At 39.7% G+C, this 24,458-nt stretch overlaps 1 protein-coding gene across 1 annotated transcript; it reads left to right on the forward strand.

Annotated features, from left to right (window-relative positions):
* Positions 1-17,206: 17,206 nt before the first annotated feature.
* Positions 17,207-23,025, forward strand: LOC125186470 (protein NRT1/ PTR FAMILY 5.1). Its single transcript, XM_048082839.1, has 4 exons — positions 17,207-17,464; positions 17,786-18,003; positions 19,818-20,374; positions 21,983-23,025. The coding sequence occupies exons 1-4, from the start codon at positions 17,362-17,364 to the stop codon at positions 22,839-22,841; spliced, it is 1,737 nt and encodes a 578-aa protein (XP_047938796.1). The 5' UTR covers positions 17,207-17,361; the 3' UTR covers positions 22,842-23,025.
* Positions 23,026-24,458: the final 1,433 nt, after the last annotated feature.

A 24,458-nucleotide genomic window follows, 5' to 3' on the forward strand; every position in this document is an offset into this window, starting at 1 on the left:
AACAAAGTAAAAAGGACGCTTAAATATATTTCCGGGGTTGCATCAATTTTGAAACTGTCTTGGTCAGTGCATTCCCCAAATAAAATTTAAGTTCCAGAATATATTTTTTCTTTTTCTGAGATTTTACTACTTAATATTTAAAATTTTAACTACTAGGTATTTATAATATTTACACTATTTCTTAGGTAATTTGAAATTCTACCTAGTCAGTATATGTAAACCATACTTAAAAGAAGCTGACCAGGTGGAACTCCAAATCCATATCCTACTGATCAGTTAAGCGACATTAGGGTGTAGTGGAATTTCTTCCACTACACACATCCCTGTATTTTCCCTAAATACTTTCAACCTATGACCATTCACGACAAAAGGTTCAGAGTTAGGAGCACTCCCTTAAATCTCGATCGCTCCATTATAACGGAGTGCGGTTATGATGTAAGGTCCTGCCCACTTTGATATGAGCTTCCCAGGCATTAGCTTTAGTCTCAACTGGAAGAGTAGTACTTTCTGGTCAACTTGGAGATCCTTGGTCCTCAAATTCTTGTCATCCCATAATTTAGTCTTTTCTTTGTACCACATGGCTGAGTCGAAAGACTCCAATCTGAGTTCCTCCAGCTCCTGTAGCTGCAGCTTCCTTTCCTCCTCACAGGCTTTAGTATCCATGTTAACTTGTTGAACTGCCAAGTATGATCGGTTTTCAATTCCCACTGGTAAGTGACACATCTTTCCAAAAACAATACGGTACGGGGACATCCCTATTGGCGTCTTGTAGGCTGTTCGGTATGCCCACAGAGCGTCTTCCAATCTCGCGCTCTAGTCCATCCTAGAAGGGTTGACTGTCTTCTCTGGGATGCTCTTTATCTCTCTATTAGAGATCTCAGCTTGCTCGTTAGCTTGCAAGTGGTAGGGACTAGATAGTCGGTGATGGACCACGTACTTCTTGATCAGATAGTACGGTTGCAAAAATGAGTTCCTTGATCAGATATGATCGCCCTCGGCACTCCGAATCGGCTAAATATATGACTCTTGAGGAACTTAGCAACCTCTTTGGATTCACAGGTGCTTGTGGGCTTAGCTTCAATCCACTTTATATGTATTCGACCGCCACCAGGATGTAGGAGTTTCCATAGGATGATGGAAATGGACCCATGAAATCTATGCCCCATACGTCAAATACTTCACACACAATTACTGGGAGTTGTGGCATTTCATCTCTTGTGGAGATCCCACCGGTCAGTTGGCAACGATCACAACTTTTGCAAAACATGTATGCATCTATGTTCAATGTTTTCCAGTAGAATCCGCTATCCAGCACTTTCCTTGCAGTTTTCCTTGGTCCGAAGTGCCCTCCAAATGCCAAAGAGCGGTAATATGTCAATACATCCCTTTGCTTCCAGTCAGGAACACACCTCCTTATAACTTGATCGGCTCCTGTCTTCCACAAATATGGGTGGTCCCAAAAATAGTATTTTGATTCACTTTTAATCTTCAACCTCTGCGCCTTCATAACGCTTGGTACCTTTGGGAGATCCCTTGTAACTAATATAGTTCGCTAGGTCTGCGAACAATGGCTCTTGCCCAACTCTTTCCTTTCCTTTTACTGTCGCTTCCCGGCCAGTAAGCTTCATAAATGCTTCCTAATCAATCCTTCTGGCCGAGAAGACTACTTCGCACAAATGTTCCTCGGGGAACTTGTCTTGTACATCCTCACTATTTCTTTTTTGCACGATCCTACTCAGATGATCTGCTATCTTGTTTTCGATCCCCCTCTTATCTCAAAAACATCCCAGACGAATTCTTGCAGCAAGAGTACCCATCTAATCAGTCTGGGTTTCGACTCTTTCTTGGCTATCAGTATAGACGATGACCTTCGATCCCAACAAATATTGCCTTAAGTTTTCAAACGAGTACACCACTACCAACATTTCTTTCTCAGTGGTGTCATAGTTCTTCTACGCCTAGTTGAGTGTCTTTGACCCGTACAAGATCACATATTATTTCACATCGATCTTCTGGCCCAGTACAGCTCCTACTGCATAATCACTTGCATCGCACATCACCTCGAAGGATGGTCCCAGTCAGGAGCGCGGATAATGGGGGCTGACACCAACTTTTCCTTGAGGAGTTTAAAGGTTGCTTCACAATTGGCGTCGAAAATGAATTCCACATCATTCTGGAAGTGTCTGGTGAGAGGCTGGGCAATCTTGGCAAAATCCTTGATGAATCTTCAATAAAAACCTGTGTGCCCCAGAAAAACTTTGTCCTCCTTCTGGTTAGTAGGAAAGGGTAGCTTTGATATAACTTCCACCTTCGCCTAGACAACCTGGATTCCTCTTTCTGACACCACGTCCAGATGTCGCAGACATGAGTCGAATGAGTCTCCATAGACAGTGAAATCGTCCATAAATATTTCAATGCAGTCTTCAATCAGATCTGAGAAGATGCTCATCATGCATCGTTGGAATGTTCCTGGGGTGTTGCAAAGCCCGAACGACATTCGCCTATACGCATAAGTTCCAAACGGGAAGGTGAACGTCGTCTTATCTTGGTCTTCAGGGTCTACGTAGATCCGGAAGTATCCACTGTATCCATCCAAAAAGTAGAAGAACTGCTTCCCAGCCAATTGTTGCAGCATTTGATCTATAAATGGTAGGGGGAAGTGGTCCATCCTTGTGGCAGCATTCAACTTTCGGTAGTCTATGCACATCCGCCATTCAGTGACCAACCGGGTGGGCACTAATTTATTCTTTTCATTCTTCACCACTTGGATACCGGACTTTTTGGGGACCATGTGGACTGGGCTGACCCATTCACTATCTGGGACTGAGTAGATTATCCCTAGTGACAATAGCTTCAGTATCTCCTTCAGGACCTCCTCTCGCATGTTGGGGTTTAACTTTCTCTGCGGGTCCCGATGTGCCTTGGCCCCATCTTCCAACCTGATATTATGCATACATACATCCAGACTTATTCCCACTAGGTCCGTCAGACTCCATCCAATGGCTTTCTTATTTTTGCTCAACACAACCAGTAACCTTGCCTCCTGCTCCTCTGTTAGTTCACTATTGATAATAACTGGGAGTGAATCTGCTTCTCCAAGGCTGGAAGCTTTTTTAATTCAACTTGTGGTGGAAGAGTTAATGAGGGTAATAGAGTTTCTATGTCTCCATCCCTTTCTGATTCTTCTTCTGGGGTACCATCTTTGCTGGCCGGTAGCTTGGCGCTGGCGTTCCCAGCGAACTCAGGCTTCATACAGAACTTCTTAATAGCTTCCTCAACTTCCTCATCAGTTAGCTCTTGGCTACTGATCAGTTCACACCATGTTGCGGCTTCTACGTCGGCCTGTTCATAAATATCTAACGTCTGCATTTTCTCCTGCAATAACTCAGCCTCAAGATACTCTTAGACTAGGGGGTCAATCACATCAACATAATATAGATTTTCAGAATCAATGGGTATTTTCATGGCTTCATCAATGCTAAAAGTAAATTTTTCCCCATGAAAATCTATGCATATTATCCCATCGGCCATATCAACAATGGTTTTCGTTGTCCTAAAAAAGGGCCTGCCCAAAAGTATCCCACTAGACTCTCTAGCTTCGGGTTCACTCATTTTTATTGCATAAAAATCGGCAGGATAACAAAAATCATGCACTTTTACGAGTACATTTTCCAACACCCCTTCAGGATTTATGCAAGACCTATCAGCCAGTTGAATCAGGACCCTAGTGTTTGTTAACTTAGCTCCATTTAACCGGTTATAGATTGCATAAGACATAACATTTATGGATGCCCCTAAATCACACATTGCATGCTCAACTCTGACATCCTCAATGGTTATGGGTAAAGTGAACATACCTGGGTCGGCTCTCTTGGGTGGGAGCTTCTCCTGGACTATGGCTGATGCTATTCCTTCTACCACGATCTTCCCATACCATAGGGTGACTTTGCTTACATTTGGCTTTTTCGGTATGTGGGTTGTCGAAGGGAGTTTCCTTGAGTTTTCCCTTAACTCACCCACCGAGGTTGCCAGCTGGGATAGTTGTTTGTTCAGCATATCTATGTTAGCCTTTTGTTCCTTCTGAGCACTTTGCACCCTTGAACCACTTTGCTGCTTGACTGCATTTCGCTCCTCGTATTCTGCTGAGAGGATAGCACTTCCCCCATCATGTCTTCCATTGACCTTCTCGGCCTGTTGGGGTTCCGGAATTGGCTGGGTCCTTGCTGGTGGTAAGGGTTATACTGGCTGTGAGGGTTTTGCTGGTAGTTCTGGGAGTTTAGGTGGTTATGGGTACTTGGTTAGTTCGAGAAATTTTGGGGGTGAGAGTGTTCAGGGTTTTTGTTCTGGTTAGGGTAGTTTTGGTTGTTTCTCTGGTGGGGTGGTGTGTATACGGAGCTCTGGTTTGGATTTTGCGGGTTTTGGTTTTGGAATTGGTTTTGCTGTTGTTGGTTTCGTCCTGCCCAGTTGGATTGGTACTCTTGATTTGCAGGACCTCGGGTAGGATTCTGGCTTGGAGGGGGGTTCTGGTCTTGGTTCTAATTCCCATCTCTCCACCTAAAATTCGGGTGGTCTCTCCATGGCGCGTCCTTCATTTTCCAAGGGTTCCAGTTGCTACTTGGGTTCCAATATCCAGCCGCATTTACTTGAGCTAACGCTTCCATACCTTTAATCGGATCATAGGTCGAAGTCTGCCCTTTTTGCTCCGCGAATTGCTTAAGTGTTGGAGAGGTTGGCCCGTTCTTTTCTATCACTGTCATCCTCGCCTTCTCTATTCTGTCCATCCTCAACTCCATCTTGTCATCCTGCTTAGCTGCTGAGGCACTAGCCACCCCCGTCTCAGCTGTGGATCTCGGGGGTTAACATAGGCTCTCTTTGCACTCAATAGTTTTCCCAGGATTTCCTTCGCTCTACTGACCCGCGGGTGAGGAAATGCAACCCCTGCTGATGAGTTGCCAAGTCCTTGGTTTCCCTGTTCATTCCTTCATAGAAAACATTGTAGATCTCCGCCTCCGACATTCTGTGGTTGGGGCATGTGTCCAAGAGGCTCATGTATCTTGACCAATATTCACTCAGGGACTCGTCGTAATCCTACCTAGCGCTTGAGATCTCTTTTTTCAACGCACTCGTCTTAGTTGACGGAAAGAACTGATCTAGGAAGGCAAACTTGAAGTCCTGCATGTGTTTTCCCTATGTGCAGGTTGAGCGGTGACGAGCGCAGTGGATGTTGAGCATAAAAGTGAAGAATATCTATCAAATGTTCAGAATATGTTGTATCTTCATACATGGCATTATTCTACTCTCGAAATGCTTTCGCTAAGCGTTGTTTCATTTATCTTTTGATATTGTTGAAGATTGATTCTTTCAGTTGTTGAATTACTGAGATTGTTATACTCTGATTTAAATGGTTGATTTCCAAGGTTGATTCATTTTTCGAGCCGTTGATTGTTTCTCATATTTCTTCCCCACTTCATTAATCTCCCACTAGTCGCGATTCAACCGTGTTTTCTATCTTTAGAAAATGCGGGCGTGACAGTACCGCTTGTACACGGCTTGGGATTTTCATCCCATTATTTCTAGCAGGTAGTTAATTAGGACCCGAGCCTTTAGCAACCTCGATGCCCTTCCCTACTCCGATCAAATGTCGCCAATCAAGTTCAGGCACCGGTGCCATGTGTGATGCCCCACAATTGCCGTTGTGAGTTGTCGATAGCCTAATTCGACTCGTACTTAGAGCATCTCCAATGGCAGCTAGCGGGCCGGCTTGCCGCTCCGCGCTCGCTCGCCGGTCTGTGATGTACCGGGAGGGGTTTTATTAGGTCTCGGGTTATTTGTGTTCAACTAATCAGGAGGTGACTCCTAACCTAGTCGTGTCGTTGGATCGAAAATCTAAAAACCTGGTATCAAGAAATTTCCTCAACCTACTTCTACTGGCTTGTATAGTGAGAGTAAGGGTCGAATCCCACGTGGAACGATGGTTGCAGCTCTAGATTGTGGTGACACTCTGGAATGGTTGGTTAGCTACCACGCTTGGGTTGAGATTCTAACTTGACGAAAACTAAAGGTGGGTTAGACTCTACTGACTGGTAAGACTATCTGACATCTGGGTGGAGTCGTACATATGAGAGAGAAAGGATATGCGTCTGGAGTGCATGTGAAAAGTGAGAGTTCACTAAAAGTGGTTAAACAAAAATTGGGGTGAATATCCTAACGAACTGGCTGACGCGCTGACATATCTGCGGAAAATCTGAAAAATGTGAAAGGACAAAAACAAAAGGTGGCTGAAAAGTAAAGTGTTCCTAGAAAAGGTTGATTGTGATGCTGTCTTCTTTAACAAGTATGCATAAAATTCAGATGAACACAAACTCCATGGATAAACTCAGATTTACAGCTTCACACATCAGATCTATAAATTAAAAAGCTTAAACTCAAAGATTAACAACTAATAATTCCAGATTACTCCTACTGGCTAACACGCAAAGTAACTACAACAACGTAAAGTGATAAACTCATGCATTCACCTTAGATCGAAAAAAGGAAAACTCTAAATTCTAGCTAACAAACCCAGATCTAACTTACTCAGACGAAAACATGCTTCGACACTTAGAAAGTAGACGTAAACAACAGAAATTTAAACTAGGTAGAATGAAATGCGACAATGATCAAAGAAAACGAAAGAAAAGAAACAACTTCCATAGCAAATGTTTGGATCGCAGCAAAAGACTTCAAAAGCAGTTTCTGGACTACTAAACGGCTGGAAGATTTAACTAAGCTAAAAACGAAATGCGAAATTTAACTAAGAAAGTAAGTAAAGATTGTTTTTTCCACTTGGGCGATGAAGCAGTTTCTGGACTACTAAACAGCTGGAAGAGTAGACGGTGGATGATCTCCGGTGGAACTCGAACGGCTTCAAGTGATCATGACTGGTGGAAAGGAACGAGAGTTGAAGAGTTGGTCTCCGTCTCGAGAGCTAAGACTTATGAGACATGCATACAAGGAATGCTACTTCCTTCATGTGACCTTCTATTTATAGGGAGGCTTGCCCCAAAAAATAGGGTTGTTCTTCCTTGCAAATTGTCTCTTTTGCCTCAGTCAAATAGTTGGTCGTATACCAGCTTTCCTCTTCTCTCCATCTCGAGCCTTAGGGCATGCATCCTAGTCAGTGTGGCACCCATCTGTCGTCCTTTTTCACTTGAACTTCCTGATTCCTTCCCTGCTGACATGCACCTTTTTCCTGCACACTTACGCACTTTTCTTGCAAAATGTGCACGGTAAGCTCATCATACTGACCAGTAACCAAGGCCTAGAATACGACTTATCAGTCCGCTAGCTGACCGTTGGGACCAGCGAGCGTGAAATCGGCGAGCAAATTGGTTAGCCCACGTCGATTCGCGGGCACTAGCCGATTCGTTCGTTGATCCGCTGGCCGCCATTGTAGTTTCCCGATCGGCTAGCGATCGGCGAGCGCCCCCTTTTTTTTAATTTTTGAGACTCTATATATACGCAATTTTAACGTTATTTTCATTCACACCGCTTGTTTTAATGAGTTTCTCTCTCTCTTAATTTTTGTACAAGAGCAATATCGCGAAATGAGTGTGGTGGTGGTAGTGATAATGGTAGTGATGGGGATGCTGAGGAGTTCGAAAGGCGATTCAACGAAGAGTTGGACGCCCATATGTCCCGCGAGGTTAATCGGCTGATACAAAGGCCCTTGCAGTCGCAGCAGCCGGCTGTACCTCAACCCATTGTCCAACGCCGAGCAGTGGTTGATCGGGATCACATTGCTGCACATCAGCAGCTATTTGAAGACTATTTCATGCTGGAGCTGTGGTTTGGGGACAACCATTTCAGGCGGTGTTTTAGGATGAGGAGACCACTGTTTATGCATATCGTTAATGCTTTAGAGCGTCGATACCTGTGTTTCCGGTTCAGATATGACGCGGCGGGCAAACCCGGCCACACAGCTTTACAAAAGTGCACTGCGGCAATCAGGCATTTGGCTTACGGAGGCGCGGCAAACATGTGGAACGAGTACCTCCACATTGGCGAGACGACTACCCTAGATTATTTGAAGTATTTTTTTCAGGGTGTCATTGAAATATTCGGTGAGCAGTATCTTTGAAACCCTACCCCCGAAGACTGCCAGGATCTGATGCGGATGCACGGGGAGCATCATGGGTTCCCGGGGTTGTTGGGAAGCATAAAATGTGTGCATTGAGAGTAGAAATAATCCCATGATGATCCTCGAGGTCGTAGCTGATTACCGGCTGTGGATTTGGCACGCCTATTTTATGGTAGCCGGGTCAAACAACGATCGCAATGTCCTTAACTCGTCTCCCTTTTCAACGAGCAGTGCCAGAACGTCGATCCGGCCATCAGTTTTGTCGCCAACGGCAACCAGCATGATATGGGCTACTACTTGGGGGATGGGATATACCCTAGGTGGCCCGTGTTTGTGAAGACGATCAGATGCGCAGCAGATGAAAGGAAGGCCTACTTTGCGTAATGGCAGGAGTCGGCGCACAAGGACGTGGAGCGGGCATTTGGTGTGCTCCAGTCCCGATGGGCGGCAATTAGGGGTCCAACGCGTTTGTGGCATGTCGACTGCATTTCTGATATAATATACGCATGTATTATCATGCACAACATGATAGTCGAAGATGAAGGCATACAACTGACTAGTTGGGCCAATGACGATGCTGATGCAGCCGGCCCAATCCACGGCGTTACCACCCCCGACATACGAAGGGGGGTACCTAACGATGAAGTCGACCGCCTCAAGGCACATACCGACATGCGCCAAAAGGATTTAGAATTATGAATTTTTTTTTGTAATTTTTTTTTAATTTAAATAAAATTATCGCATATTCCCGTATCTGTGTCGTAAATTCAATTCCGTAATTTGCGTGATTGTAATTTATTTATTTTTTATAATTTGGGTGGCCTATGGCTAGGCTATTGCTTGTCCTGATGATGTGGCAGGAGGTTTTTTTGGCTGGCCTAAAGCCATTGGAGATGATCTTAGAGGTTTCCATTTTGTGTTCTTGTGTTCTTCATTTTCTTTGTTTATTCTGTAGTTCAATTGAATTTATAAGGAAAAAAGAAAACTAAAAATCATAGTTTACCATGGTAAAACCCTTGTGACTACAAATATTCATTAGAAAAACCAACAGAAAAATAAGTTTGCATTCATTTGACATCCGAAAAACAAATAATTGTACACATCAAAGAAGATAAAATTTTAAAATTAAACAACATAATTTTTAAAAGTCAGAAACTATGCTATGAGTTTGATACCTTTTAACTCACACGTGAAAATTGTAGAAGATGAACTTGAGAAAAAACGAGAAAAACTCTTATTGAAATCTCGAGAGAATTTTGGGGTTACAAATCTATAAGCTCTAACTACTCAACTAACTCAAACAACAAACTTATACAACACCCTTTGAATGCAATGGTCAAAACTAAAATGGATGGCCCAGATTAAAGATGCTTAATCTAAGGAGATCCAACGGTTGTTATACACACTAGATTTGATGAGCTTCTTTCAGCTCCTTTGCAGCTGATCCACCAATTTCTACAAACTCCACCTTGATGGCTCAGCTGCTAGATCCCTTCCTCTTGCATAGATTCACCAGCTTCATACACAGCTCCAACTTAGCTTTAGGTAGAGGTTTGGTAAGCATATCTGCTGGATTGTCAGCCGTATCAACCTTGAATACCTCTATCTTGTTAGAGTTTAGTATACTGAAAGATCTTTCGTATGCTTGTACATGTAATAACTCTTATATCCATTTTTACCATTTAATGAGAAAGAATATTTTGTTACAATGTGTTTTGCTTATGGGTTACTTATGTATTTATGAGATGTTGAAATATGCTTTCCATTTAAATACATAGTTTAAGCAAAATGAGTCTAAGTCTTCTGCATAGTAGACGAGTTGTTAGGTAACTTGTCGGTTCTTGCAGAAGGAAAACTGTTTCACAACTTAGATAGGCTTTGACCACCTATCGCGAAAGGTTGCGACATCAGTCCGAAAGTTTCCTTGCCTAAGGAAATGAACGACGTCGGTGTGGTATAGCACTGAAAGGATCAAACAGTGAGATAAGTCTTTCTTGGCTATTTACTAAAAGACGAGGTCTCAGTGATTGTCATTTCTTAATCATTGATGACATAACATTGAGCATACGATATTAATTGAAAACTACTTTGACTTATCAAATGGTGAGGATCTTTCGTTGCCCAAGAATCCTGATAGATTGGGTAGTGATCATTAATGTCTAAGTGGTGCTAGTATTGTTATTGCAATAAATCGTGTGCTGTGAGAGGCCAGTCTGATAATATCCTCAAGAGGTGTTTAGAAAAAGGTTTTATTATTCAGAAAACTGGCCAGTTGGAATTTATTCCATGAATAATAAATAATGTTTCTGAACTAGACCACTCTTGGAAAAAGAAATTAATTAATAAAAATCAGATAGCAGACTTGATATTAATTAATGGATATTTATATCTTTAACACGGGAAATGATTTAATTAAAGAGGAAGTCCCGGAATACTCGTAATTTCGGTTTGGACGGGCAGTCAATATTATATCTATAGTGAATGATAATAATATTTAAGTTTGGGCTTGAATTAAATTAGTTTTAATTTAATTAGTGAAAGCCTGAACTGTGGCCTAATCCAATCCTCCACAGATCCCTGGTCTGGCCCAAAATAATTAACTTAATATAAAAGGGAGAAGAAGAGAAGACAGATTATTATTCTACCGATAAAAATTCGATCTCTGCAATCTGTAGAGAGAAAAATATCGATATTTTTAGGGTTCTCTTTTCTGTCTTCAATTCTTCTCCGGCTTTTGAGGATTTGACAAGCTTTGCCCACACAAAGGTCAATTCCAAGTTAAAGGGAACAGATCAGAAGATCCGTGGTAGGGATCGATTGAAGAAGGAGTTCAAATTCAATTACTTGAATTCATACGGTAAATTGTTCTATTTAATTGCATATATATTCAGTATGATCTGTGATTATATGGTTATTAACATGTTTCTAGTTTACAATCAGATAAAAGCATGTTTAGATGTAAATCTTTCAATCAAACTAAATAGATTTCCGCTGCAAAACCAACATATCTCTCATTCCTCAATCTTCTCCCGAATGAAGTGTAGCCGCACATCAATGTGCTTGCTTCTTTCATGGTAAACCTGATGCTTTGCTAAGCACATGCACTGTTGTTGTCACAACCAATGCTCACAACACTCTGACTTATGCCAAAATCAGAGTCACTCCAGCCTTCCAAAGCATCACCTTTATGTTCAGAACCTCCATCAAACAAAATCCCAACTTCTGTGGAACCCTTTAAGTATCTCATCAACCACTTTATGGCAGACCAGTGTTCCTTTCCATGGTTAGACATATACCTACTGGTCACAGATATGGTCTGAGCTATGTCTGGCCGTGTGCTAATCATAGCATACATTGCACTACCAATGATATTGGCATAAGGGATCTTCTGTATTTCCCTCTCTTCATCCTCAGATTTTGGAGCTTGCTCAGCTATCAACTTATACTGCTACCCCATAGGTACTGAGACCTCTTTCACATTACTCATTTTGAACTTACTGATCATCCTTGACACATAATCACATTGGGTCAGCCAGATCCGATCCTCTTGCTCCCTCTATCTCTGATTATAGTCATGCCCAATATTCTCTTTGCAGACCCCAGATCTTTCATATCAAAGGCCTCTCTGAGATTCTTCTTCACTTCTTGTATATCTTCCAAATATGCTCCTGCCAGTAGCATGTCATCTACATATAAGAGTGATAAGCCACAACAGCTCCACCTACACCCTTTATGTAAACACACTCATCATACTTTGACATCAGATAACCACACTTAGTCATGTAAGTGTTGAATTTAATGTGTCATTGTCCGCTGGCTTGCTTCAAGCCATATATACTTTTCTTTAGCAAGTAGACCTTCCTTTCATCTCCAGCTTTCACAAAGCCCGTTGGCTGGGACATGTAGATGGTTTCTCTAAGATCACCATGCAAGAAGGCCGTTTTTACATCTAACTACTCATGTTCTCAGTCCTATCTTGCAACTATAGCCAACAGAATTCGAATGGAGGTGTGTTTAACAACTGGAGAAAACACTTCATCATAATCAACACCATGCTCCTGTGTAAAACCTCTTGCTACTAGCCTAGCTTTGAACCTCACCTTTTCATCATCAGTTTCACCAATCTTCTTCTTAAAGACTCACTTACTGCTGACTACTCTCCTTCCATGTGGACTCTCCACCAACACCCATGTTCCATTTTTTAACAAGGAGTCTATCTCCTCAACCATAGCCTTCATCCACTTATCATACTCCTTGCTATCAAAAGCTTCCTCATATGTACTAGGCTCTGAGTACTCAATCTCTTCAGCTGTAATAAGACAGAAAAACAGAAACTCAGCATCTGAATATCTGGCTGGAGGCTTCACATTTAATCTTCTGGTTCTATCTCTAGCCAGCCTATAACTCCCTGGTGTCTTGGGTTTATCTGGTTGTGGTGAGTGTACTGGCTGAGGCTGAGAGTTGCTTTCCTCATCTTGCTGCACTTCTTCTGCCTCCACCTCAACTTCAGATGCCACCACTTTATTAGGTCCAAGTTTATCAACTTTCTTAAATGGCAGCTCATGTTCCCAGAATACAACATCCCTACTTATGATGCCACCACAACCTGTATCCCTTCACCCCAGGTTGGTACCCCAACATAATGCATTTGAGAGCCCGAGCCTCTAACTTTCCCTGCTTTACAGCTGCAAAAGCCTTGCATCCAAACGTTCGGAGACTATCATAGCTTCCATGTCTCCCATACCATCTATTGTCAGGTATATCTCCAGCTATGCTTGATGAGGGACACATGTTCATCAGCTTCACTGCTGTAGAGGCTGCCTCAGCCCTGAACTTTTTATCCAATCCTGCTACAAAAAGCATACACCTCACTCTCTCCAGAATGGATCGGTTGACTCTCTCTGCTACTCCATTTTGCTGTGGGTTCATGGGAACCGTTCTGTGCCTCTTAACCCCTTAGCTTTATAGAATTCATCAAACTCCTTTGACAAATATTCCAAGCCATTATCAGTTCTGAGACACCCCAACCTTGACTCCTTTTCAGCCTCCACTCCAGAATGCCATTCTTTAAAATTTGCTGAATGCCTCAGATTTCACTTTGAGTATGTAAATCCAGACTTTCTTAGGGAAATCATCAATGATGCACATGTAGTATTTACCACCACCAATGGATTTCTGTTGAGCAGGCCCCCATAGATCATTATGAGCATAGTGTAAAGGCTTTGTAGAAGTGTGCACTGCCTTGGGATAGGGTAGCTTCTTGGCCTTGCCTAACACACATTCCTCACAATTTGCATCACTATCAGAGTCTTTGCAACGCAGTAGCCCCTTCTTGCTCAATTCTTTGATTGTTCCCAAAGCAGGACGGCCAAGTCTAGCATGACAAACCCCTATGCTATCAGATATTGCAACATGAACCTGTGCTAAGCTTTTCTTGATGACAACAGAAGTCATATAATATAGACTGCCCTTTCTTTTGGCCTTCATAAGCATCTTCCCATCCTTGCTGATTGCCATCACTCCATTCTCAGATACAATCCTGCATCCTTTACTTTCAAGGGATCCCAGGGACACCAAATTTCTTTTCACTTCAGGGATGTACCTGACAGAGCTTAAGAGAACACTACGGCCACCATCAACCTTCAACTTGATTGATCCTATCCCCATAACTTCACAGATCTGATTATTTCCCAAGATCACTGAACCAGTGGTCTCCTTTATATCATCAAACCACTCCAGATTAGGACTCATATGGAAGCTTGCACCAGAGTTCATAATCTAGGATCCAGTTTCCTCAACTTCAATGACATTTAAAGCTACTGAAGTCTCTACTTCTTCAACTCCCAGAGTAGTATTCACAACATTTCCCCCATTTTCTTCTTGTTTCCTCTTCCACACATAGCAATCTTTCTTTAAATGCCCCAGCTTCTTGCACCAATGGCAAGAGCGAGTTTCCTTTTGATCACTCTGCACATTCTTGGAGACATCAGTGCCTTTCTTGAATGGTTTCTTTCCTTTCAACTTTCTTACTTTCAAACTTTTAGAGATCGAATCTCCAACCTTCACCTCCCCCCTCTACAGCTCCTGGAGAGTGATGGTCTTCTCACGACCATACAAGATTGCATCACGAAATTGATCATAGCTGGCTGGAAGCGCATTCAATAAAAAAATCGCCTTGTCTTCCTCATCGATCGATACATCGATGTTTCCAAGATCATCGACCGCCTTATTGAAGTCCTCCAATTGCTCCAAGATCCCCTTTCCATCCAAGAACTTATACGAGTATAGACGTTGCTTCATAATTAACATATTTGCTAGCGATTTTGTAAGATACAATTCCTCTAATTTTTCCAAGATACCTGATGTTTTCTTCTCTCTCGCGATTTCCCACAAGACTATCACCGAGACATAGGATGATGGTGCTGAAAGCTTTCGCTTCAATTTCTTCACGCCTCTTGATCGCCTTCTCATCGGCCGCCTCTCCCTCCTTTTCTTCTTTTTCTTTCGTCAGAGCCGAGGATAGGCCTTGCTGAGTGAGCATAGCGCGGATGTTCATCCTCCATAGGGCAAAGTCATTCTTGCCCGTGAATTTTTCGGCTTCGAGTCTCGCTGCCATCGTCGTTGTGGATTCGATTTCTTCAAGATCTAAACACCAGAAATCACGATCTCAACTAACTCACACGTGAAAATTGTAGAAGATGAACTTGAGAAAAACGAGAAAAACTCTTATTGAAATCTCGAGAGAATTTTGGGGTTACAAATCTATGAGCTCTAACTACCCAACTAACTCAAACAAAAAACTTATTCAACACCATTTGAACGCAATGGTCAAAACTTAAATGGACGACCCAGATTAAAGATGCTTAATCTAAGGAGATCCAACGGCTGCTGTACAAACTAGATTTGATGAGCTTCTTTCAGCTCCTTTGCAGCTGATCCACCAACTTCTACAATACCGATTGTTAGGGATATATATTTTAGATCTCTGTATTAGAGAAACTCATAGAAATTACTTAGATTATTATGTATATTTACTTCCTACTCCCTTTATTACCTCATAGTTAAGGAGAAACTTTCCGACACAGAGTTTAAGAAAGAGATGTTGAGTGTGTTAAGTAAATAGATAAAAAAGTAAGAGAGGGAGAAAAGTCTAGAGGATAAAGTAGATGAATAAAGTAGAGAGAATAAAGTAAGAGAGAGAAAAAAGTTACTATATATGAAAATGACTCAACTATAAGGGACCTTCCCGAAATAAAAAAATGACTCAACTATGAAGAACGTAGGGAGTACATCATATTAATGCAATGATGAGCACTAATTGTAGATCATCTTAGATATATACAAATAATTTTTTTTTTCATGCAAATTTTTTCGTCCGAACGTATGCAACATATATTTCTTTAGAATCTTCATAAAATCACATTTAATTGATGTATGATATGTGAAAAATTAGTTTGAATTGAAAGAGTGATATATAATTTAATGTTTTTGGAATTTTTAAAAATTTTAAGGATCGAAAACTATAATTGAAATTTACACGTGACATTGAAGATTCAAAAAATCGACGGCATTATAACAAATTTTAATTATTCACATGAGTCTACAATATCATCGATTATTCCATAACTATAAAAAATTTAATTTCCTACTTTATACTCCCTTTGTTCACAAATATTATGCACTTTGGGTTCGACATGAGTTTTAATGCAAAATCGGTAAAATAAAAAGAGGTAAAGAGAAAAAGTAATTAATATATTGGTAGTGGGAATGGCTCACACCTCATTAGAAAGAGAGTTTCCAAAATTGGAAAGTGCGTATATTCTTGTGGGACTGACTAAAAAGGAAAGAATGCATATTCTTGTGGGGCTGAGGGAGTATTTATTACTTCTTTCATCCCCGAAAAGTATGAACATTTGGTTCAGCATGAGCTTTAATGTTTAATTGGCATAGTAAGAGGTCCAGAGCCTTTGTCCTAGCGGCAAGAAGCTTTAGACATTATTGCATAAGGTGTCGAGTTTGAGCCCACTTGACATCATTTGTAATTTCCTCCTTTATATAGGAGTTTATTTTAAAATAATAATAATAATAATAATAATAATAATAATGATAATAATAACAATAATAATAATAATAATAATTAGCATAGTAAAAGGGATGGGGGAGAGAGAGAAAGAATGAGATAAAATATAGTGTAAGTAGAGTTAGTAGAGAGTGATCTTCATATCATTAGTACAATAGTGTATTGATATAAGTTGTAAATAACACGACGTGAAGTGATAATATGTTATTTAACTATTCCAAAATTAGGAAGTTCATATTTTTTACGGAGGGAATAATAAGGAAATAGTTTCTACTTTTCAAGAACAGAAGGTATATAAATAAATAAATTTATAGATATGTCATACTCCCTCTGTCCCAAAAAAGTTGAGGTGTATTCCTTTTTAGTCCGTCCCAATAAAGTTAGTCATTTCCTTTTTTAACAAAAGACAAAACATCTAATCACTCTTTTTTTATTCCATCATTTACTTTACTCTCTCTTATATTTCCTACTTTTTTCATCTCTCTTATTTATTTAATATAAATTCTTAACCTCCGTGCCCAAAATTTTTGTCTCATAAGAATATGCATCTTTCATTTTTAGTCCGTCCCATAAAAATATTCACTTTCTAATTTTGTAAAGTCTTTTCTCTCTAATAAGGTGAGACTCATTCTCCACTCACAATACTCTAATTACTTTTTTTCTTCACCTCTCTTTTATTTAACCAATTTTATATTAAAATTCGTGCTGAACCCAAAATGCATATTCTTTTGGGACGAAGGGACTAGTTTATATGGTCCGATCTTCCTAATTTAAGTTCAATTTTAGCTTTAGTTTTGATGTAATGAAAACAATAATGAATAGGTTTAAATATAATGAAATGAAAGTGGAGTTGAGAAAGTGAGGAAGTGTTCAGTAATTTGAAGTAAGTACTAATAATTAGTATATTTTGGAAGCAGCCAATAAATGAATCGACCCGATCCAACCTGCATTTGTCGTATCTTATATGATTAACATTATCCCCTTAAAACAAGCCATCAGAATCTCGAACATCGCACCGCCTACTTATACCATCCACTCACTCCCAGTCCCTTCACCTTCACTTCCTGCTTCTTCATCATGTATCTTGTATGAACCCTTTCTTTAATTCTCACACACATAAATACACTCACTCACCTTCCAAATTTGATTCCATATACCATTCATGGATTCCAAAGACTTCACACAAGACGGCACAGTCGATCTCCATGGCCGCCCCGTGCTCTCTGACAAGACCGGCAAATGGAAAGCCTGCGCCTTCCTCGTCGGTAAGAAATTCCTGTAAAATTCTTATTCCTGTAAAATTCTTACTCCGACTGTCCAATTTTTTTAATGAACATTTTCTTTTAGATTGTCTCATTAAAAATGAAACATTTCTTAAAATGGAAATAGTACCATCTCTAAATTTTTTCGTCTTTTACTATATTTTCTCTTCATTAACTCATGAAACAATACTGCATGAAATCTCATGCCATAAACTAAATGTTTACTTATAGGGACGGTGGGAGTAATACATTAGTTGCATGCTCATACATACTTAAAATTGGTAATTGAATCTGATTATTAATGTATAAATACTTTTTTTGCAGCATACGAAGCGTTCGAGCGAATGGCCTTCTACGGTATAGCTTCGAATTTGGTAGTATACTTGACAACCCAACTCCATGAAGACACTGTTTCATCAGTTAGAAACGTCAACAATTGGTCCGGAGCTGTTTGGATCACACCAATTCTTGGCGCATACATAGCTGATTCCTACTTGGGCCGCTTTTGGACTTTCACCATTTCATCTTTGATTTATGTCATAGTAAGTTTTTCCTTTTTCCTACTGTAGTTAAGTCTTATTCATTTGTAGATCGTCCACTATGGTTAAAACATTTCCAAATTTCACACAATTTTTCAAAATCCGATGTCTAGAAGAAATGTTTCTACTGTGTGTCAGAACATGCCACTCTCGTGGACTCGATGACACGTCAGATTATTGCAACAAAAAGATTGTGTGGTAATTACAAACTTTGAACAACATGGTATTTACAATCTCAGTGAAGTTTGTGTTAAAATCGACAACCAACAAGATTATTTATATGTTTGCATTAAATATTGGTTCTCTTTCCCTCGTGAAGGTAAGATGACTTCTGTTTTTGTGATTATAAGGGAATTGGGTTTTAGTTAGTGAACTTTTCACGTTGTCCACCTAAGTTCAACCATCAATGCTACACCATTTGTTTGGTCAATATTAGAGTATACCTAACCAAGTTGGCCAATAGAAGACTCAGATTTTTGTTTGTGGGGGCCACAATTTAATGGTGTTGCTAATGACTGTATTAGGTTCTCCACATGTTTTTGCAGAGTGTTTTATGAGGCACCCCTTTATCCATACAATTAAATGGTTAGTTGGTTGGTTGAGGTGGGGTTGATGCTTCATTCATTTTATTATGGAAATGTGACCTAGCTAGCTAGTTATATCTTGTAAATTGATAGTTTCTCGTTTTTTTTTTCTTTTCTCTTTAAATACTAAAAATGAGTTTCTTGGTATGACCCAGCTCAACTGTCTCTATGACGGAAAATCAAAGTAAGAGTTATCAAATCACTTTAGTATAATTTTGTTACCAACTAAAATTTCACGAAATGATGTACTTAATAGACTAATCACATACTCCATGTCCTCTGTTAATAGTTTTATTTTGTCATTTTCGTTCGTCCTCCATTAAGAGTCATATTTCACTTTTACCATATATATTAAGTAGACCTCATATTAAACTTGTTTTCCTCACATTTTATTATAAAATTAATATATATAAATGAGATTTATATTTCGCTAACCTTTTCAACTCACTTTTCTTTACGTTTCCCGTACTGAAACTAAATAGCATTTTTATTAGGGACGGGTGTAGTATATACCAAGAGCTTTTTTCCTTGACGTTATGAGACAATATTAAAATGGTATTGATGCATTTATAGTACTCCATTTTTCCCATTGTATGTGACAATTCTTTTGGACACAGATTTTTGGGTAGTACTCCCTCCGTCCCACATTAGGAGTGTCATTTAGTTATGGTACGGGTTTTAAGAAATTGGTGGAGTATATAATTAAAGAAGTGAGATGGTGGAGTGTGTAATAAATGAAGTGAGATGGTGGAGTGTGTAATAAATAAAGTGAGATGATGGAGTGTGTAATAAATGAAGTGAGTTGGTTGAAGGTGAGTCCCTTTCTGACTTTTTGATTTTTTATTTTTGTTTTGGTTTATCTTAATGTAGATAATGGCATTTTGATGTAATTTAGATGAACAATGGGGTAAAATTGTATGACCAAATATGGAAAATTCTAAATGTGACTCTTAAACTGGGACAAATGAAGTAATATTTAGTGGTTAAATGAAGAGGGAATAAAGTAGGAGCAAGAAAAAAGTAGGCTGAAAGATGTAGACGATAAAGTAAGAGAGATAGAGTGTTGGTTTTTGCCATAAAAGGAAATGCCTCACTTATAATGGAACAGCCCAAAAATGAATACGCATCAATTACGGTGGGACGAGGGGATTATATTTTCTTAGATGTTTAGATTATTTGATGTTATGGATTATTGAATTTGACAAAAAAAAAAATGCTGAAATATGTAATTAGGGGATGATCCTCCTAACAATGGCGGTTTCGGTGAAGATGTTGAAGCCAAGTTGTGAAAATGGAGTGTGCAGCAAGGCTACAACAACTCAGATCGCATTCTTCTACACTTCCCTCTACATAATAGGCATAGGCGCCGGTGGAACAAAGCCTAACATCTCCACATTCGGCGCCGATCAATTCGATGATCTAAACCCCCATGAGAAGAAGCTCAAGGCCTCCTTCTTCAACTGGTGGATGTTCAGCGCCTTCACCGGTGCCTTGTTCGCTACACTCGGCCTCGTCTACATCCAAGAGAACTTGGGTTGGGGACTCGGATATGGAATCCCGACCGTTGGCCTTATCTTCTCATTGATCATCTTCTATATCGGGACCCCGTTGTATCGCCACAAGGTTAGGAGAACTAGGAAGCCCACCAAAGACCTTTTACGAGTCGTTGTCACCGCCTTCGCCAATGCCAGGCTCGACCGGCCCACCCACCCCTCCGAGCTTCATGAGCTCGACCAGGAGTATTACATCACTACAAGAAAACGTCGAGTCCATCACACCCCAGTCTTCAGGTCCGATTCTCTTTAACTTATAATCCCTTTTATCGCTATTAATTGTCACAAGTTGCCCGGCTCGAGTTTTAAGAAAAATAAAGTAAAGTGCGTGTAAAAAGTTAGTGGAACGTGAATCATACTTTTATATAGCATGAGGTGTTAGAGAGAATACAATTATACAAACTTTAAATATTCGACTTCAAAAATATCCACTTTACTCCTAAGGAATAGATGTAATATACTATTTTCCCTAAATTAAATATATAAAAAGTAGAATATAATGGACAGATCAAATATCAAGACTCCTCTATAATAGGTAAGTATGATGGGAATCTTTTAGTCTTACTAGCAAAAAGATTCGGTGTCTCTGGATATAAATTGAAGGGACCATTTAGTGTGTTTGTGTGATTATGACAAATAGGTTATCTCCACAGTCATGGCAAAGGTGGTGGCACCCTTTGTACAATTTTTATGTTCCATATGCATTCATGATAACATTTTGTTTTCCTTAAAGTGCTTCATTTGGTCCACCACTACTTTTTTCTTGCAATAAACTGTCCTAATCTATTGCTCCATCTTCTAAGAGCTATGGTAGTCCCCATTCTTTTTTTGTAGTTTGTTAATAATAATTTTCTAAATTAACTTTATTTCAATTTCAACTTGATCGATCCTATTTTTGTCACATTCAAATATCCTCCATATTGATATCGAACAAAGGTGTTAGGTGTCAATTAACCTATTGCCATGCATGGCTTGATTCGAAATTAATAGGAAATTAAATTTGATGACAATGAGTTGTAACTTTTTTAAGAAGTCGATGAAATAACTCTCACAGTAGTCCAATATTTGTTGAGAATAAATTGATCCTTTAATTAACTATTTGTTGATATAAAGTGTCAAATATTTTCTTTTTATTCTTTTCTCTAACACATAATAAGTATGTGTGGAAATTGTTATTTCATGCCAGCACTCTTGTTTCCCTAATTATACAGCTCCAGATATAGTTTAGTTTTTTAAAAATTTAATGACCCTACCATGTTGGTGTGACCATGGACCAAAAATAAGAATGAAAACCATTTATATAAAAGAAAAGTTCCGTTGACTCAATTTCATTGTGTCTGTCCTAACTTCCCTTTTGAATGTGAAAAGTTAGTCGACCAGAAACTGCAGCCCACCATTTCTCTGCATATGCATCTTTGTTGAAATAGAATGGTCCCTATACAATGTTCCACATGCCTAAGATTAAAACTTCTAAATCGTTCACAGTAAGGTGATATAGGAGTATTGTAAAAATATTAAAGTGGACCCAACTAGTGTTTTTTAAGGCAAATTGTAAAAAAAAAATCAACAAGTTTAGTCAAACTCTAGTCAATCTCGTAACTTTCATAAATGACTAACTATCATATTTTTTACATTTTTTCTTGATTGTTCTTGGAGAAATTTCTTACATTCTATGTCTTTGAACTTATTGACGTGGCACGTAGATATGACTGACTATATTAAATGACGTCGTTTAAGTGGTCAAACATTTTGTCCAGATAGTATTTTCTGTTTACTAGGGGTACAATATACCTAATCGGCCATTTTCTAAATCCGTGAGTTTGACCAAATTTGGTGATATTCCAGATTCCTAGACATGGCGGCAATCAAGACAGAGAAATCCACGAGACAAGCATGCACAGTGACAGAAGTGGAGGGAGCCAAGCTAGTCCTAGGCATGTGCATGATATGGGCCGTGACCCTAATCCCAAGCACCATATGGGCCCAAATCAACACCCTCTTCGTGAAACAGGGCACCACCCTTGACCGCCACCTGGGCCCCACCTTCCAGATCCCGGCGGCCTCCCTCGGAAGCTTCGTGACCCTCTCCATGCTCGTCTCCGTCCCCATGTACGATCGCTACTTCGTCCCCTTGATGCAACGCCGCACGGGCAACCCGCGCGGCATCACCCTGCTCCAGCGCCTCGGCGTCGGCTTCGTCATCCAGATCCTCGCCATCGCCGTCGCCTACGCCGTGGAGGTGCGGCGCATGCGCGTGGCCGCGGCGCACGGGATCACGGGACCCGACCAGGTGGTCCCCATGAGCATATTCGGCTTGCTCCCGCAGTACGTGCTGCTGGGAGTGGCCGACGTGTTCAACGCCATCGGGCTGCTGGAGTTCTTCTACGACCAGTCGCCCGAGGACATGCAGAGCCTCGGGACGACGTTCTTCACGAGCGGGATCGGTGTCGGGAACTTCTTAAATAGCTTCCTGGTGACGGTGGTGGATAAGGTGACAGGGAGGGGAGGAGGGAGGAGTTGGATTGGGAAGAATGTGAATGATTCGCATTTGGACTATTACTATGCTTTTCTTTTCTTGCTCTCCGCGCTCAATTTGGTCGTCTTTCTCTTGGCGTCCAATAAGTATGTGTATAAAGTGGAGTCTGCCGAGGTGGAAGGGCGTCAACAAATTAATGACGGCAAGACCGTGGGCTTGCAAGTGTGAATCGATCTCATATAGTAGTATTATGTTGCTGATTTTATGTTTCTTCTTAATGTTATTAGAAATTAGCGATTTTCACTTTGCGATTATTGGGGAATAGATATGTGTGTATATTCGACTTGTGTTAGTTTTGAACCATAGCCAACAAGCAGAGTTCACTGAATCGTACTCTCCCCTCTTACCGAAATTCCGACCACTCTGAGTCTCTGCCTCGTTTTGGTTTCAAAAAATATACTATTAGTAAACATTTTTCTTTCGAGACATCTAATTCTCTATAACAAAAATATTCACATCACCCTTTCTATATTTTCACTCTCTTGCTTTTATCTCTTTTCTCGCGCCAATTAGAACTGCTCCATTTAGCGCGGATGGAGGGAGTATAAGAAACTAGGTGTAGAACGTTAGTGGATTTAGATACGAGTATACTCTAGAAACACCCTCATATCCTTCTAGACTATAGTTTAGTATGATTTAGTATATCTTTTCCATAATTACTTAGATATTATTAGATATTATTAGATTTGATTCACTTTATTATGGGTGGGATATTATTGTATCCCACATATTATATATATATATATGGAGTATTCCATTTGATCGTTCACAGACCAACAAAAAAAATCCTCCGTTCTTAATTATTTGTCACCATTTAATCGGACATGGTTTTTAAAAATGTAATAGAAAGTGGATTGAAAAAGTTAGTGATATATGGATCCTACTTTTATATTAGTTTTATAATAAAATGTGAATGATAATGAGTTAGTGGATTATGAGGTCTACTACCAAAAATGGAAAAATAAAAGGTGACGAATTTTTAGGGACGGACGAAAATGGAAATAAGTAACAAATTTTCAGAAACGGATGAATTAAGAAATACTCCCTCCATCCCCCATTAATTTTCCACTTTTCCCATTTACGTCTGTATCCCATTAATTGTCCACTTTCACTTTTTACTATAAATCGTAAGTAGGCTCCACATTTCACTAACTCATTCCACTAACTTTTTATTACTCTCATCGTCTCAACTAAGATAACACACTTTCCTTTTCTGTTTGGCCCAACAAAGATGACACATTTCTATTTTTGGTAAATTTCTCTCTAATTAATACACTCAACCACTTTTTTCCCTCACTATTTCTCTTTCCAATTAACCACATTAACCAACAACTGCTAAAATTTCGTGCGTACTAAGAAACGTGTCATCTTAGCTGGGACAGAGGGAATATAAAACTAATACTCTATCTATCCCTGAAAAGTATGGACTTTTTAAATTTTAAAAAAATTCAAAAAACATATACCCTACTCATCATTTTATTTACAATTTATACCACTACTATAACAGCTTATACCATTACAATAATGAATCCCACTCTCCACTAACATTATTTCTACTACCTTTTCTCTCTCTTACTTTTCCTCTTATTTATTAAAACTCGTGTCAAATCCATTGTTCATACTCTTTGAGGATCAGGGAGTATATAAAAATGAGACTCATATTCCACTAACTTTTTTAAAACACTTTTTTTTACATTTTTTAAAATTTGTGTTGGAACCAAAGTGGATAATTATTAAGATACAGAAGAAGTACTGTTTTTCAAGTAAGATTATTAATTATATCAA

This window comes from Salvia hispanica, chromosome 5 (assembly GCF_023119035.1).
Source record: "Salvia hispanica cultivar TCC Black 2014 chromosome 5, UniMelb_Shisp_WGS_1.0, whole genome shotgun sequence".
In the NCBI taxonomy this organism is placed as follows: domain Eukaryota; kingdom Viridiplantae; phylum Streptophyta; class Magnoliopsida; order Lamiales; family Lamiaceae; genus Salvia; species Salvia hispanica.